Source organism: Gallus gallus, chromosome 1 (assembly GCF_016699485.2).
Source record: "Gallus gallus isolate bGalGal1 chromosome 1, bGalGal1.mat.broiler.GRCg7b, whole genome shotgun sequence".
Taxonomy (NCBI): Eukaryota; Metazoa; Chordata; class Aves; order Galliformes; family Phasianidae; genus Gallus; species Gallus gallus.
The window spans coordinates 176,172,559-176,191,047 of NC_052532.1; the positions used below are offsets into that span (position 1 = coordinate 176,172,559).

The 18,489-nt window shown below is 42.4% G+C and overlaps 1 protein-coding gene across 9 annotated transcripts in view; it reads left to right on the plus strand.

Moving 5' to 3' along the window:
* Positions 1-4,208: 4,208 nt before the first annotated feature.
* The window catches only part of USP12 (ubiquitin specific peptidase 12), a 41,018-nt gene continuing 26,737 nt past the window's right edge, over positions 4,209-18,489 (plus strand). For 5 of the 9 annotated variants that reach the window (XM_040704042.2, XM_040704034.2, XM_040704041.2 and 2 more), the window contains exons 1-2: positions 4,209-4,460; positions 15,500-15,580. In XM_040704042.2, the coding sequence (XP_040559976.1) occupies positions 4,413-4,460; positions 15,500-15,580 (129 nt within the window). In that variant the 5' untranslated portion in view covers positions 4,209-4,412. Of the gene's footprint in view, positions 4,461-4,912; positions 5,371-5,398; positions 6,040-7,645; positions 12,725-15,499; positions 15,581-18,489 lie in introns of those variants that run through there. The other 4 variants (XM_040704059.2, XM_040704054.2, XM_040704031.1 and 1 more) reach the window with 4 other exon arrangements.

Consider the following 18,489-nt stretch of genomic DNA (forward strand, 5'->3'; position numbering starts at 1 on the left):
TCTCCTGTCCTCAAGGAGGATCCAGTTTCACTTACATAATGTGCTAAGTTTTCAGTTCTGTGTAATTTGCATTCTGCTCCAGGTTTTCTTGGAATTATGGAATACAAACTGTGGAAAAAATCTTTTATGTCCCACTCCATTAGCTTGTAGCATAAATACTTGTTGCCTATAAGTTAAAATGTATTTTTAGAGCGGGGCCGGTTACTCCACCATGAGAATGGTGGATGACCTTCACTGGGCTATGTGTCTATCAAAATCCAGCTGGTGAATTCACGTGCTCTTTTTGCAAGAGCTATCTGGATCCAAAATTAAGAGTTTCCAAAGCAAATAAAGAAGAATATATACACAAAGCAGCCTTCTGACTTGAGGGCCAACTCTGCTGTGAGCAGGAGGTTGGGCCAGAGACCTCCAGAGGTCCCTTCCAACAAGAATTATCCTATTATTTTATGGTCTTTTATGGTCTTATGCTTTTTTTTTTATGCTTTTTTATGGTTTTATGCTATGATCTTTTGGTCATACTATATACTAGTCCAACAACAGATGCACTCTGTCTGCATTCAGATACTGCAGCAATAATCTGACTGGTGGTGGTCTGAGTTGTTAGTGGAGTGGGGAAAGAGATTCATGGGACCAATCCTGTTGACAAGCAACAGTAATAAAAAGCTGATGTTCCTCATACCCAGCAAAGCCTCCTACTGTTGCAGAGATGGTACAGGCACAAACATACCTGTACCATGCTGCTCTTCAATTTTTAAATCCAGGCTACCCACACAGCTTTGAGTAAGCTGGGCTGCTGCCAAACCATGGCATTATGAAACACGGAGAGGCACAGGGTGAGTGGCGGCAGTTCACACTTGTTATGTTTTCTCTTTGCTCCTCTGTATCAACTGGTGCCTCTATACATTTTGATTATAAAATCTTCAGAAGGCAGAATGGATTTTCTCTCAGTGTCTTACATAGAGTCTCATTAGGCAAAGGGCTTTGGCCTCTGACTTTAGTTTCTAGGTGTCATGGTCATTCAAATAGTTTGTAACAATAGCTACACAGTGTGAGAGACTTTAGAGGCAGATAAATGGCCTGGCCATTGTGAACTCTTAATTTCTTTTCATTTACCACTCCATAACACAGCTCACACCTGCAGGCGTGACCTGTTCACCATTTTTTCAAGTAACTCTGCTTGTGCCTATATTAAAACATTTGACTGGAATGAATTTACAGTGCCATACAGATCTTATGATAACCTTGACCTTAATTTCCCATTTAGCCACTGTTTTTCTCTTCTTTAGATCATACCAATTTTGCTTTCCCATAGTTACAAATACTAATACTATTTGTTTTCCTCATTATTAGGATGGACAATCCTCATGCTCTCTTGCCAGCTCTCCCATCAGAGCTGCTGCTCAGTGGATCCCTCCTACCAGATTCCTGAATTAGCTGAAGTCTGTTCTCTAAAGCACAGGGTTTGTAGTCTGCTGCTATCCTCCCATGGTCTCCTCAGGATCACAGACACCTTTCCTCACTTACTGCAGCAAAGGCTTTGATGACCAAGCCACCGACTGCCACATCCCATGGTTCTGCCTTGCTGGCATGGCAGATCCAGCTGCAATCACCTGTGGCTGGCCCATCCAGTATCAATAGATCATCTGACACCTTTCAGAAGTCTTGACTGCTTGCACTGCGATGTGTTGTGCTTATAGCAGATGTCAGGTAGGCTGAAATCCCTCATCAGTCTGGGATCTAAGACTTGCTCAAATTCCTTATGGAAGACTTAATTTGCCTGATGAGGTGATCTGTAACAAACTCCCACCACGTCATGCTTGCAGAGTGCTAGTTTCTCCTGCTTGCTTCCCAGTCTGTAGGCGTTTGTGTGCATACCCTTGAGGTGGGTGGCCTCTCACACCCTATTTCATCATTCCTGAGGTCTCTCATCCCCAACATGCATGCTGCACCATTTTCTTAACGCCTTTGACTACTGTTTCCTCTCTTCCCTGTGTGTTGCCATCTCCCTTCCTCATACCTAGCTGAAAGTTCTCTCAAGGCTGGCTTTCCAGCTGGCAAAGATGCTCATCTTGCTTTATGAGGTGGACTTGTCCCTCCTTGGGGATACAAGATACAACAGACGTCTTCTCTCAGACAGGGTTAGTTACTGTAATGATCTATATGCACTACCAGAACTCTGTAACTGCTCTCAAAGCTCCATCTCCACAAACATGCATACACACTCACACACAATCCTGGTCTACCCTATCTAAACTGGTAGGAAAGAAAGAAGAGGAATAGTAACTTAAAATTCCTTTTGCCCTAAGTGCTTAGTCATGACTGTTAACTGATAATGTCCAATCTCTGCATGATTTCAATTTGATCACAATGCAGCATCTCAGTTTACACACTGTTGCTGTTTTCAATCAATCTGCCTGCACTAATTCAACAGCTTTCCAGCTCCTCTGCTTAGACTCCAGCCACAACTGCCTCATGCCTGTCAGATACAGGCCAGCATAGCCATGTATCCTCCCTGCTTCTTCAAAATGTAGACCAATATTGCACAGTATTTAAATCTTCACTTGGTCTGAACTGCTCTGTCTGTGTTTCCAACTATATTCTGCCCTCTTTCTCTAATTTATGGACAGATAGAAACTTCAAGACAATCTCTGGCTTTCCACGGGTGCCTTTCAAGATCCCTTCAGTCCTCCTCGGCCTGCACAGTTTCACTCAAAGTCACGTAATTGGTTGCAAACTGAATTATATCCCAACTAATTGCACAAACTTCCGCAGTAGTGAAATAACATTTTGCAGTTTTGTGCCTCACATTGCCCTTGTGCCATCTGTGAGCGCTTTGTTCACCTGGGGTTATACAGCAGCACCTCCTGCAGCATGGCTGACTAATACTTAAAGGAGCCTTCCTACAAATTTATCTTGCAGCTTTGAATTTCAGTGGGTGAACTGCTGGATATCTGATGGCTTGATGTGTTTAGCTGGTCAAATATCCTTTCTTGCCTTTTTCTTTGCTAGTAGATGGCCAATCCACTTCTTTTGTTTCTACTTCTCATTCCCTTGATGCTGTCCTCCCCCATTGTTTCTGTGGCAACAGTTTCTGAATGCAGTCATCCAAGAGACATTCATTTTCTCAAATACCATACTTTTGAAATATACACTTCTAGACCACAGCTGTTATATAAAAGCTTGAGAATGTTTCAGGTTGCAATAAATAGTTCAGACAGAAGAACTTTTTAAAGTCACATTCTTTATGTTTTAGCTGAAGGAAAACTTATTCTTTATTGCCATTAATTTAGTTGCTAAGGAACGTTTACTTTTGAGGATCACGGAAACATAGAATCACAGAATATCCCAGATGGAAGGGACCCACAAGGATCATGGAGTCCAACCCCTGGCTCCAGAAAGCACCACCCCAAATCCAATCCCAGTGTCTGAGGGCTCTGGCAAACACTCCCTGAGCCCCAGCACTCGGGGCCGTGCCCACTGCCCTGGGCAGGCTGTTCCATGCCCACTGCCCTCTGGTGCAGACCCTTTCCCTAATATCCAACCTGAAAAAATGCATCATTATTTAATTTTATAGATATCAATGTATCTTTTTTTTTTTTTTTTTTTTTTTTTATGGTGAAAGTATGTCTTCATGACCTAGGTTGTCATTATGAATTGTAATGCATCTCAATCTGCTCTGTGCTCCCATATATGAAAAAAGACAGGGTAGAACATGGCTAATGTAGACATAAACATCTTGAACGACTCATCCAGATTGCCGCTGCAGTCCACAGATGAAGAAACACATCGAGGAGATGATTCACCTCATCCCTAAGCAGACACCTCGAGCGGCTGATGTAAGCATCGCCTCTACAGGTCAACTTCATTTCGGAACTGACCGAGGTCGGAGGAGGCAGTCCCAGACTCACTGAAACCTCAGAGCTGTTAATCTAGAGGCAGCGCAAGAGAAAGGGAAACAGAAACGGACAGAAACACAAGGAAAAGCAAAGCTTACAGCACCCAAACACAACCCCGACAACCCACGACGCCCCGCGCACCGAGGCGCGACGCCCACGCCTCAGGCGGCCGAGGCCCCGCCCCGCGCATGCGTGCCCGGCGGCGCCCGGCGCGGCGGGAGCCGGCTCGGGGGCGGGGCCGTGCGGAGGGGCGGGAGGCGGCCGGTGACCCGGCGGTGCCAGGGCTCGGCGTGAGGCGGGGCGGGCTCGCGTGGGTGAGGCTGCGACGCGCCGAGCGTGTGGGGCGCCGGCGGTGAGCCGTTCGTGCGGCCACTGGGGGCCCGTTGGGCTGCGGGAGCTCCGCGGTGGGCGCTGGCGGGGGCGGTGCGCTCTGCCCTCCCCATCCCCTCCTACCCCCGCTCGGCCCGGCCCGGCCCCGCTCGGCGCTGTGATTGGGCGGAAGATGGCGCTGGGCGGATGGAAATCCTAATGACAGTCTCCAAAATCGCCTCCATCTGTACCATGGTGAGTGAGTGAGTGAGTGCGGGGCCGGACCGAACTGGACCCGACCCGACCCGACCGCTCGGAGGAGTCTGTGGGGCGGGCGGTGGGGCAGAGCCGTGACCCTTGGGTGGGGATCGGGGGCGAGCGCAGTTAATCGGCTTTGGGAGGCTGCACCCGGCGGGGTCGGGCTGGGCTGGGCAGGGCAGAGCTCGGGGGCTTTCCGACGGAGGCGCTTAGGACGGGGTCTCCTCGGGAGGCCGCCCGTCCCGCCCCGCGGAGCCGCGTCCCGGTGCGGGGCCGTCCCGTTGGGCGCCGTCCGTCAGCACGCGCTGGGACTCGTTGGCACCGCGCCGCGTCCTGAGGGGCTCCGAACTGTGGCGGCCGTTGCGCTGCTCCTGTTGGGGGGGGGGGAGGAGGGAGGAGAGAGCGGAGGGGAAAAATACCCTCTGCCATCCTGGTTGTTCATTTGCCAGATTGGCGTTATAACGTCCCATGATTTCGAGCAATGGAAAATGCTGATGGGTGCGTTCTGGACGCTGATTTATGGTTTCCATAAACCTTACCGCAGAGAGGCTTCAGCGTCTCCAGCCTGAGAGAATTTGGAGCGAACGCCTGTGGAGGTGGCTCAGGTGGCCGCCCACCGGCTGGAGCAGTGCTCTTTGCAACGTGTGAAATGACAGCTTCTCATCTGAACTCCAAGGGTCCGATTCCCTGAATGCAGGAGCTGTACACCGAGGTCTTTGTATGGCCAAAAGAAGGACCAGCAGTTTTCATTCTCTCAAGCAGATACATTTCAGACTAGGCTGTGATTGATCCTTGAGCCAGGATGCATTGATCCTCGAGCCTTTACCCACAGCTGGACATTCTGTCATCATAGACTCAGTGCCTTGATTGAGGCCCAGTATGGGACCTCACTTCTCTACTCTTAACAGTATGGAAGCTGTAGGTGTGGATCACCCAAGCACCTAGTTGAATATTTCCTGTGTGTGTGCTTGTTAGAAATGGTGCTTTGTCACTGGCGTACAGATCAGTACCTAAACATTTTTTTCAACTAAAAACCTGACAATTAATTAAGTGTCTGTACCCACGAAGCTGGAATTCTGATGTCAGTGAGGTATTCTTTGCCCAGTTGTAACTGTGTATACTGAGGTGGATAGACTCCGAACATGAGATTTTTCCTGTGCCTTTTCTGATGCTTAAGCTTTAATGGAACTGTGTGAGTGAGGACAGCTGGCTCAGGATACCCCCCTGTAAAAGTTTAGCAGTACTTAGTGTAGGAATTGGCTGTTTCAGTGGAGGTAACATGGAGAGGTACTTGATATTTACATAGGAATTGTTGAGAACAAAGTGGTTATGGTCAGGCAGATCTTTTAAATGTTAAGAAAGTCATGGTAATAATGCAGAAATATTAATTTTGCAGAAACAAGAATATAAATGCTGAATATTACTTTCTTTTTTTTTTTCCTGGCAATTCTTCTTAGTGACAGCATACCATTTGATACCCCCAGACAATTTTCTGAAGATTCTCAGAACACTTCTTTGCCTCTTCCCCATGCCTATTGGAAGAATTCTCAGGTGGTTGATTCTCACCTTATGTCTGGTTAGTACAAAACCAGTAGCAGGCAATTTTTGCCACAAGAGTTTCTGCATTCACAAACCTAACGCATGTTGTGTACTGGTGGCCTGTAACACAGCTATCTGGAGCTATGCTGAATAAGCTCTTCCATCTCAGTTCTTCATTTCATGACTTCTTTTTTTTTTTTTGTATCCAAATTCAAGTTTTGCTGCTGCTCACTCACTTAAATTTAATGCACTCTTTTCTCTGAAGCTCTGAATATTGGAAAGTAATAAACTGGATTTTCCAGCAGTGGCGAATGAGGTATGGTGAAGAGTGATGTCAGAAAGGCCACAGTGCCTTTTGAGATGATGATTTTTTTTTTCCTTCATTAGTTCATGCTGCATATATACTCCAGTGTATATATCAGTGGTACTGCAGCTCTTCCTGTTCTACCCCTTCAGGGTTCTTTGGATTTCTTTTGCCTATATCACCACTCCTGCGTTGTAATAAGCCTTAATTACAAAGCTCAAGATTGCAGAAAAGGACTGGAAAACAGCTTAGCTCTTGTGTGGCTTATGTACTGCACTGTTGGTTTTGCCAAATGGGCAAGGGTATGGGTGGTTGGTTGTTTAAATGTCTTTGCAGTAGAAGTAGAACCTGGCATTTTACCCTCATCCATGCATTAAGCTGCGATCCAAGTCTTAGTTGTCTGAATGATAGGAGGTTTTATGCATGGTTGGGAAGTGGTAAAATAACCCGTGCAACCTGCAACAAAGATGTGCCCCAAGCTATACTCACGTAAAATTAAGACTGAATATAGTGCTTCTGACTTTGCTTCTGCTGTCTAGAGTCCAGCAAACGCTTAGCAGTCACAGAAAGGTATCAAGCCTTCTAGTGGCCGGAGTAGAGAGGATAGAAACTGCCTTTGTAGATTAAAAGCTATGGAGGTGTCCATCTCGGGCGTACAGAAGGAAGTTATGATAGTAGAGCTGGTACTTGTTTTTCAGTGTTTCTTCTAGAAATTGATTGATTATGTTAGCACAACCTGAAAAACCATAATGAAATCTAAATGTGTTGCTAATCTGTCAGCTGTAGCATCAGACATGAAAATCTTTTGCTTAATGTTTCAGGCATTTATTTAATTGTTCTCTATCATCTAGTTTAGCATCTCATACACAGGGTCAGCATACTTGGCTAGTATTACTGTAGGAAGTCCTCAGTGACTAATTGAGATTTCCAAAAATGCCATCAAACACATAGTCTGTAGCTAAATGTAGATTTAATGATGCAGTAGTGTGTTCTGCCTGAGGAGTTTGTGTGTTTCTTACAGTAAATATGTTTGGTTTTAGGCTTATTTTTGAATGCACCATGTGCCCTCACCAGTCATGCTGAATCGTTGCCTACTATCCTTTTCCTGCCTCTCTCCTTATCCCACCAGTACCCTTCTGCTTGTGTCAGTCACTTTTGATGAGAGTGAAGAGGTCTTATAGATGCTAACAGTAATACAGGCATGTGGGGATGGAGGCTGTTGAGAGGAAACAGACGGAGTGCCCAGCTTAGGGAAGGCAGCAGTGCAACCTGCCACAGATGTCACAGTGGAGAGGTTTTATTAAACACTTCATTGCAGGCAGAGTTTACTATAAACTTTGAGATAGGTATGCATGTATGGGCTTTATTACTGCTCAAGGAACTATTTGTTTACAGTAGGTTTCTCAAACCTAATTGTGAAATCTGCACTTAATGTAAATTGATGTTTGCCTGGGTTTGCAGTCAGATGGAAATGGCTGTTATGTACTCACTCCTGTTCCTTTTGTTTGCACTCTCCTCTCAAACACAAATTGTAATACTTAAACAGTAATCAGTTATCAGTTTTTACAGATTCTGCAGGAAAGCATAAGGGAGACTCAAGCCCAAAGGAGTGATAATTGAGAATGGCAGCAAGGAAAAGCTTCAAAGTGAGGAGGTGACAGAAAAGGAAGCAAGAGGGTGAGAGAGCTGACGCAGGGAAAATAGCAGCATTGTGGTGCGCCTTTATCCAGCTGTCTGACTTGCTTATGTAGCAGGGCTGGCAAGAAGGAGTATGTGCTGTGTCTCGGCCACTCCATTTCACTTTGGCACGGTGACCTGAATCTGCCTTGATCAGTGGGCCGGAGTGTTCTGGCATGTGTTCTGTTTCCGTGATTCTGTTGCAAGCACACTCGGTTTGGAGAAGTGTGTGTTAGACAGTTACTTCAAGAGCCTATACCACTGCAGGGAGGTTCACTCATCGGTTGGAGTTGCAATAGGGAGAGTTTTTCATAATGATTATGACACTGAGACTGAAGCTACGATTGTGGCATTTGTCATCATCGTTTTTGTAGATGCAACGTGTTGCAATGTTGTAATAAAATAAAGCTACACATTTGCTGTTTAAAATGCTGGGTTTGGGGCACTGCTTAAAATGCACCAATTACTTTTGACACATTTGACTCTAAATGTAACTAAAAATTCATATAAAACAAATGTGAAATACAAGGCATGAAGAAAAAAGCATCGAAGCTGTGTAGCTGTAAAGAGATATCTGTTGCAGCACAGAATTACTTAGTTGGCTTCTTACTTGAATAGTTTCAATTATATAAGTGTGCCTTTGTCATTTGACTTACATGTGAACATTCAGTTATCGGGTTCTAAGCACAAAGAAACAATGGAATACCAACTTGGACTCTCGTCTTGCCAAGAGTGAATTTTGAGCTGTGTCAGTGGGAACAGCTGATCCCATTACTACACAAAGGTTGATTATTCAGATGATCATTTATGTGGGTTTTGTTACTTTTTAAATTGGCAAAACAAGTAATTTGTATCGAGACTCGTAGGGATGGTTTTGTAAGAATATGGTAGAAGGATGTCTGTCCTTTAATGAAGATTGTTTACGTTTCTCTTGTTTATCTGTTGAAGGAAGGAAGAGTATAGAAGGCCCATGGAGGGGTCAACTTTTGTTTTCCTGGTTTAAGAAGTTTCTAAAAGTAAAATGCTTTTAACAAATGATGTATTTGGAATCAGATCTGTTTGATCTTTCGGTCTTAAAAAACGTGAAGAAGAAAACCCACTCAACACTAGGTAATTTTTGTAGCACATAACCACAACCATTTAGCGTATTAGCATAAATACATCAAAATCATGTATGGATATAAATGTACCAGAGCTGAAGAGCACTTCTACCATTTTTCATAATTTCAAGAAGTTTTAGTGAGTCTGTGAAAATAGGGAGAACAGCATTTGTTTTCATGAAGCAGCAATTCTTGTGGATTAAAAGTGTATTTCAAATGTTGCATAGCGTGCTGTTGATTAACAAAAGGGATCAAATGCATTACTGTACTTTTTCTCCCTCTGTGTTGTGGGTGATTTGGTAAGAGGTTTTCTTGTTTGTTTTTTGAAGGTGAGTACAATGCTTCTAACTGCTTGTACTTCAAAGGCAGTGAGAGATTTCTGATGTCACCATCAAATCCTCTTTTTAAATTCATTTCACAGACTTCCTGTTTGGTCCACGGGTATAATTCAACCTTTCAGTGTAAGTCTGTGAAGGTAGTACTGTTGACCTTTAGGGATCCTGCTTAGCAGGTGCCATGATGAGATGTGTTGTACTGGTGCTGGTAAAAGCCTTCTGATCGGAGGAAGCTGAAGCAAAATCAGCAGGTATTGTAAACAGTGTTCTCTCAGGAATGTTCTGGAATTACAGAAGATAAACACAGCTGATACTGCTGTCAGTATTTCTTTTGTTTTGTGGTATGATTTCCTTCCGTATTGAGGGTAATTGACAAAAGCCATTTTGCATGTGGCAGCAGCTTGAGAAGAATTGTATCTTTCTGAAGATCTATTCAGTGGAAGACCAGGTATAGAGCCTCGATGCATTTAGTCTCAGGTTCATATTGTGACTAATTTATCTTTGTCTTCGGTGTTCAAAACAGAAGGAACTATGACTGTCCGGCTGCTGTGAATGAAATTACAATGTCTGTGCTCAGTGCGGCTCAAAAAGTTTGGTATAGTAGTCATAGCAAATGGGAAGGTAATTTTGTGCGGTACTGTTGTCATCTTTGCCCATGCAGGAATGTTTCACTTTGTGCTCACTAAGGAAACATTCCCTCTTAGCTGCATGTGATTAGAGTACATAGGACTATATCTTAAGCCAATTAGTGAAGGAAAATAACACTACAGGTATTTTGATAGTATGAACTGAAACTATCCAAACTGGATTATGAAGTTGTGCCTTACGAAAGCATGCTCTTTTGTAGGTAAACGAACACTGAGTATCACTGAAGCACACTCAGCGTATTTCACTTCTTCCTGGGCCAGAAACGATATCCTAAGAAATGTTTATCCATTGTGGTTGAGCTTGAAATAACAGATATAGTTTATATCTGATTTAATATAGCTATACTGTTTGCTTTTAAGCCTCGTTTATGTAAGTACATGGAAAAATACAAGTTTACATATTCTAATAAAACGCGATTTGAAGAGTGGAGTTTTGTATTTCTTCTTTCATGGAAGATTCCATCAGCCACAGTCAACTAATTAATATAGGCTGTGGAATCCTGAATTGAATGCCTTCAGTTATGGCACAGACAAGGAAATGTCTTCAGATACTTCTGGGGGGCAAAGTGAAAGCTCTGTTATAAATGAGTGCTTATACTCTGATTTTTATTGTTACAAATTGTAGGTAGGTTAATTTTACACCTGTAATGTTTTCTTCTTGTTGAGGAAAACGTTATTCCTGGATACTGAATTTCTCACTTTTGATGCCTTTCAGTCACTACGATGCATTTTTCTTCAAGCTCTCTAACCTATAGCTAAGTACTGTTTGAGAAATTTGGCTTACATCCGTGTACGTAACATGATTAGTTATGTCAGACACCTTCAGTCTGTGCTGTTTCTTTGGAAGGCGGAGGGCATTGCAGGGCAGGTTCTGGTATGTGTTAAGGGAGAAAGACATCTACAGAACTTTGGCAAATACAAATTTTGTTGTAAGAAAATTCTTTTTAAAATTATTATTATTTTTTTTTTTTTTACTACGGAAACTTGCAATTCAGTAAGCTAGAGATTAAAACTGTTAAAAGCAAACTGCTGAAAAGGTGACCCACTGTGTTATCAACTGATTTTTAATCTAGGAGGGGGCAGATCAACACCCCCTATAGTAGGACTAACACCACTCAAAGCATCGTTAGGCTGGTTATGAGTCAAGTCAGTGTAAGAGAAATGCTGTCTACTACATTGAATGATAAGAACAAGGCAGGACACTTTAAAAGTACTATTGTTTGCCAGCTTGCTGACTTGTTTTTAGACAGTATTGTCATGTAGGTTAGTTATTTTTTTTTTCATTTTTATTGTTTCCTTTAAAAGTGTTAGGTGCCTTTACATTATTTCTAGCTCAGGTGAGGTGTGTATGCTTCTGAACTGATTCTTCCATCCGTTCAAATTTTACCATACGTTGGTTTGCATCTTTGTGTCATTAGCTGTTAGTTGCTCTCAGGGGTAGTAATTCTATCTATGGTGCCCCAGTAGTGAGACCACTGCTGGGTGGTCTCAGTGGTCTCACTACTGGGGCAGCGAGAAAAGGCAATAATAAATGTGAGAATAACAGTTAGCAACACTATTGCTTCAGCAAGGTGGGTGACTTTTCACAGGGCCTTCATAGTGATGCAGTGCAGTTTATCTTGGCAATTATCAGCAAGTACACACAGAACTTGAAGTTTGTTTCATTATGTAATTGGCTTCTTAGATGTTTGTTGTAGTTCTTTGTTCTACATAGAAATCATCTCAGAATTTAATAGGTCGCAATCAATATTTTGTTATTTTCAAGCATCTGTTACATCATGGTATTATTTCCCATATGATCTTTTAACAAGTGCTTCAAATGGTCTGATTTAGATCAAGTTGGTTAAGTTTTGGTGTTACTACCTGTTCCAGTGCTAAACTGTAGGACACCAAGGTAGATGCACATTAAGATTTCATATTATGTTCTTACGTGCCTTACTTGCTGAAGTTTTCACTATAAAGCTGTGCTGTGTGTAGTGTTCTGTATGCCTGTATAATTGTCACTGCATTGGAAGGTGGGTGATATGAAGCAGTGTTTGGTGATGCATAGGTATATATAGGTGCTGACATTCTGATATATAGGTGGTGGTGATGTGAAGATGCAATGCAAAAAATGGGTAAATACCAGTAGTATTGCAATATTAGCTTTTAGTGCTTGCTTGTTTTTGACATCTTTTGTGCCTCTGAAACAGATTGCCTGGGCAGTAGCAGTTTGAGCACTGGCACGGGCTGCACAGAGGCTGTGGATTCACCTTCCTGGAGATCTTCCAAAGCCACCTGGATGTGGCCCTGGGCACCCTGCTCTGGGTGTCCCTGCTGGAGCAGGGCTTGAGCCAGGTGGATCCAGACGCCCAACCATGCTATGATTCTGTTTGTTCCCACTTCTGGGCTCACGTGGGGAAACCAGCCCTGGGGTGTACTAACTGAAGTTGGTGTTCCCATCTCTCATTTGCACGGCATCAAAGCTAAGCTGCTCTGTGGGAGACTGAATGTCTATTGTATGGGTTTTTCAGTGCTCCCCAAAAAGTGGAGGATCATTTTGGGGATCTTCCTGCATCCCGGTTAGATGGCAGAGGAAGAGCTTTTACACTCTGCCACAGACATCTTTGAGTGAAATCTTCTGATCCCAACTCCAGTCTTTCACAGCAGATGTAACGAGGTATGACTCTTCTTGTGCTTTATTCCTCTGCTGACCTCTTGTCCAAAAGATCTTATGATACTGTACTAGTTGGTACTGCAGCATTTCCCCTCTACATCTGTATTTGCATAGTGGGAGGATCAGCTGGGGCTGATAGTGCTTACCGTAACAGTTCCCAAGAAGCCTTCCAGAGGGATGGATACTTAGATATTAGAATAGTTGTTACTATGTGAACACGCAGTTTAACATACTTTCAAGCTCCTGCTGCCTGCTATGTCCTGCCTCTGCAACTAACACACTGTGCACAATATAAATTATTTATTTGGGGGAAGGAGTAACATCCTTTATGACAGACAAAAAGAGAACTGTAGAGGGAAGTCTGAATAGCTTGCGGGGTTTTGTATTGGTTTAAAACATCCGTGCTGGTTTGTACTGATAAAACATTCATAAACAACTGCATTGAAATGAGAGTAATGTCGTCCTCTGAAATCATGTGGACGTCTGAACCTTGAATGAAGTAGCCTTGAATAATGAGAAAACTGTATTGTTAATATACAAATATCTTAGCATATTCTACTTACTAACAAGCCGGGATATTTATTGCGCTAGAAATCCAAATATAATGTTCGGGTCTGTACAAACAGAAACATCAGAGTCTCAGTGACAATATTCTCCCTTCCAAAGCTAGAATAAAGCAGCCACTCTACCCTTTGAAAACAGAGGATTTCCTAAAACCTGCCCTAGAATTCATTTATTCTTTATGCAGTAGAGATTTGAACAATAGGATAAATGGTCTCCTCAGTTCCTTTTTTTTTCTGTTTTGTTTGTAAATAATGTCCACCTTGCCAGAACTCAGGGGTGGATTTCAGTAAGGCTGCAAAACCAAGCATTCAGTAGTCATGGAGTGCTATAATCTCCAATTTTATAGAGATTTTATATCCCTTTTCCTTACCATTAACATTGCCATTTGAGAGCAGCTGTGAAATCTTGAGAGCTATTTTTAATGCAGCTTATGATTTTGATTGTTTTATTGCTATACAATCCATGGCCATTTGCTGTATCTTTACATTAAAGAAAGATATAGTTGGGAAGGAGTCACACCTGCTTTTAAGATTCTTTGCTGTGTAGTATGTGCTAATTTTTTATTTACTTAGGCCTGACTTTACACTGGAACATGCTCGTATGTTAGTTTGATGGGGGTGTGTATGTATGTATATAGACAGAGAGAGATGATGTATGCAACAAAAGTGATATACAACTGGATACATTCCATTTTCACTTGAGGCAATCAGTGTAAGACCTGCAGAAAGATGTTTATTCTCTGAATTTTCCAGAGTAAAGAATTCTATATGTCTAAATAATAATTAACAAAAAATTCTTGGCCCTTTGAAATCCACTGTTCATTGCACCAGTTGCATCAGCTGGAAGCAGAGGGTGACCAAAGTTACTTTTTCTGACTCTTCTTGGAGCATCATAACAGATTTGCTGGACAGCGCCTGCAGCATTTCTAGTGCAGACCAGTGCTGGCTGTACTGTGCTATCCTTTAATTTTACAGAAGTCAAGGTCTGTAACAAAGTGCTCTGAGTATTTTGTATTTTCACTGCAAGTGGAGCAGCCCTGTGTCTTTGCTTTCTGTGAATGATCTGCATTTCTTAACTTTTGTGAGATATGTTGCATAGTATGTGAATTACAGTCCTGGAGTGTAGCTCACCTTTGGCCTTGTATCACCTGTGTTGCGGTCCTGTATTAACGTGACTGTTGCTGAAGAGGCTGCACCTTGAAACTAATAAACACAGTACACCAAAACAGTTTAATTCCATTAAAAAATACATTAAAATGATACAACTTTGAGATGTTTTTGAACAGAACGTATCTGGAAGCCTGTATCTCTAGGGCATTTTGGGTTATACTTAAATAACTTTCTGCTGGTGAAAGGGTGCTGGATGCTCTTCTTGTAAGCATGTAAGTATTATGTTATGGCACAGAAGACTTGCTGGGTGACCTGTCTGCTTTTGGATCTGTGTGAAATGGTTTTGTAGCCAATCTAAACATCCTGAGAGAACAGAACTCAAAGGACTGGTTTTCCTGCATTCGTGGCTAATATTATCTTGCCCGTGTGCTTGCCTTTGGATTAAGAAACAGGCTAATTAAACATGTTTAGTTAATTTGCCATGTATGATTGATGAATTGGATCACAGACTCCACTGCCTCCGCCCTTCAGGCTACAGGCAGGAGAGTGTTTCATCCATTCTCTCCAATTTATTTTTGTTTTCCCGTGTCCTGACCAGAGGGATTGCTTCAGCATGCCTAAGTTCAGCAAAACCTGAGTCTTTCAGTCTGAGATCTGAAGTTACAGGTTTGGTGTTAACAAGGTCTACAGCTGCGACCAGTAATTGTATGTGTGTGTGTAGTCAAAGTAAATCAAGAATTGCTTGGGGATAAATACCTTTGACTGAACTAACTGTGCAGTGTATGTATGTGAGAATCAAGACTGAAATGTCATGTGAAATGCGTAATTATTATCTCAGTACATGTTTTGGCAAAACATCTGGTTCTTCAGCAGTGGCTTGTTTCCCCAGATGTGTGCTGTAGTCCGACTCATAGCTGTGACTGTGTTATTGATGCCTGCAATGTGTATGAGCTGCCACTCATAGCTGTACTTGCTCATTTTAAAATCTTTGGAGGAAAGGCATTTATTCTTACAAAAAAACTCACTATGTATTTTTTTTCCAACTAGTTAAACTCACTGTGTGTGTAGTTGCAACATTAATAATTTATTGCTTTTTATTTCCTAGGGCGCCAATGCCTCAGCTTTGGAGAAAGAGATTGGTCCAGAACAATTTCCAGTCAATGAACACTATTTTGGTTTAGTTAATGTAAGTTTCAGTTCATAATTCTATTGCTTTGAAACATTGTGACTGGATTGGTTAAATCACAAGTTTGCCACTAAGAAAATAGTTAAAAAGCTGAAGGATACACCATTGAATGTACACTTTGAAATGTATTTAATTATTCAGCATATTTGTTAAAATATCTCAATGAAATAATAGTTGAATTTGAGATAATCGTTTATTTCATTTCATTTATTATAGGGTAGTTATGAAACCACTTTCTTGCAATTAAACTGTGACTGTTAAAAAACAAAAAGTTATTTAGAATATATGATTTGTAGTTGATAATATGCCAACTTAGGTGGATAAATACAGTACAGGAAAAAATCTGCAAAACTGCTGGTGACATTATGTCTTCACATCTGCCATTTTTATTGAGATGTTAAAAAAGTACTGAGCCTGAAGGGGAAAGCAAGTGTGGAAAATCATATCGAATGGTTCAATTTGATGATTATTTTTCAGGAGTAATTTAAAATTTAATTTCTGGTGTTATCCTTGGAAAACATATCTTGTTAGAAATTGTATGATTCTGTCTGAAATTAATTATTAAATATTTTATTCAGGGATACTTTGGAAAGTACATACAAAAATAAGGTTGATTTAACGTGATCTGTCATCTTGCTTTTTGTAATGAAACTAATTACTTGTAAGGCTTGTGAAGGACTTGAAGAATATGCCCTACAAGGAGAGACTGAAGGAACTGGGGCTGTTTAGTCTGGGGAAAAGGAGGCTGAGGGGAGACCTTATTGCCCTCTTCCAATATCTGAAAGGTGCTTACAGCGAGAGCGGGGTTGGTTTCTTCTCACTGGTGACAGGTGACAGGATGAGGGGAAATGGCCTCAAGTTGCACCAGGGTAAGTTTAGGTTGGATATCAGGAGAAACTTCTTTACAGAAAGGGTTGTTAAGCACTGGAATAGGCTGCCCAGGGAGGTGGTTGAGTCACCATCCCTGGATGTATTTAAAAACCATTTGGATGTGGTACTCAGGGACATGATTTAGCGGAGGGTTGTTAGAGTTAGGGTAGTATGGTTGGGTTGTGGTTGGGCTCAATGATCTTTAAGGGCTTTTCCAACCTGAGCAATTCTATGATTCTGTGATTTAACGCTGTCCTGCTGCTACAACATATATCTCTACCTCTAGGTTCTTAGTACTGACGTGGTTTAGGAGTCTAAAATCCTGGTATTTGCTGTACAGTCATTAAACATTCTTACTGATAAGCTGATTTAGATGCAGCTCAGCTGTCATGACTTAAATTAGTCATTTTTTCCATTCTCATAGAAGTTGTAATAGTGCATTGTTTCTCTTAAAAGAGAAATATGACTGAACTGTGGACTGGATGAACAGATGCTGAGGTGGATTTAGAACTGGCTGAGTAACTGGGTTCAGAGGGCATTGGTCGGTGGTACAAAGACTGTTTGAAGGCCAGTAAAGAAGAGAATACCCCAGGGATTGATACTGGATCCAGTCATGTTTAATGTCTTCGTTAACAATCTGGATGATGGGATAGAGTGCACCCTCAGTAAATGCAGAGATGACATGAAACTGAGGAAAATGCTGACTCGTTAGAGAGCTGTGTAGCCATCCAGAGGAACTTGGACAGGGCTGGAGAGGGCCTGACTGGAATCCCATGGCAGCTTTGTGCAGGGACCTTTTCCAGGCACCAGGACGTGCTGGGGGCACCCAGCTGGAAAGTGACACTCTCGAAAAGGGCCTGGAGTTCTTGGTGGATGCCGAGTTGAACATGAGCCAGCAATTTGCAAAGGAGGCTGTTGGTATTCTTGGCTTTATTAGGCAAAGCTCAGCCAGCCAATCAAGACCCTCCTCGTCTGTAGCTGGAGCACTGTGTCTGGTTCAGGGCCCTCTGTGGTGCCAAGTGGACAAATTGACAGTTAGCATTGGGCAATATTGATAGGACTAAAGGCAGCAGGGACACATTGTCTGACACACAGGAGTGTGAGAGAGAAGTGTCTGAGAAGCAGGCAGCACTTCCAGCCATCCAGAGAGGCCTAGGCAGGCTGGAGCAGTAGGCCCAAGAGTGCCTCATGACATTCAACAAAGCAAAGTGCACCTGGTTTGTGTCAGCCCTTACTATCAATACAAACTGGGGGGTGAAAGGATTGAGCACAGGACTTCAGAGTGCTGGTGGATAGCAAGCTGGACATGAGACAGTAATGTGCCCTTGTAGCCCAGAAAGACAACCACATCCTGGGCTGCATCCAAAGCAGTGTGGCCAGCACTGTGAGGGAGTGATCCTACCCCTCTGCTCTGCACTGGCAAGGCCTCACCTGGAGTACTGCATCCAGATGTGGAGTCCTCAGTACAGGAGAGACATGGAGCTGTTGGAGCATGTCCAGAGGAGGGCCACAAAAATAATATGAGAAATGAAGACCTGATAACAGCCTTTCAGTATGCAAGGGGGAGCTATAAGAAAGGAGACAGACTCATTAAAAGGATCGTGTCTGTCTTTTTATTAATTATTCTTGCTGTCTTTTTATAATTTATTTGAGTGCATTTTGGGTGTTCTGTAAGCTGTATTTCATATTTCTTTTTTTATATAAACAATTTCCTTGCTAGCTTTCTGATTAAACTGCATAGTTCTCTTGTTTGTCACTGAACTGGTAGAGAGCTGAAAAGAGGTGCTCTCCTGTTACTCTGAAGATGTAAAGCCTTTCGTCCTTTTTCTATTGATAGAACCTGTTCTTAAAACTCTCCCCTTCACAATTCATTCTTATAATTTCATGCCTCTTTTGCTAATATTTCATATAAAACATAAATAAGAACATTATCTTCATATGTTGGAGGAGGTGTGTAGTAGGTATGTGCTTCAATTTGCTGTCTGAGTGACTGCTGCTGAAAGGTTAGATTACTTGCTGACAGGCTTGTAAAGAATTTT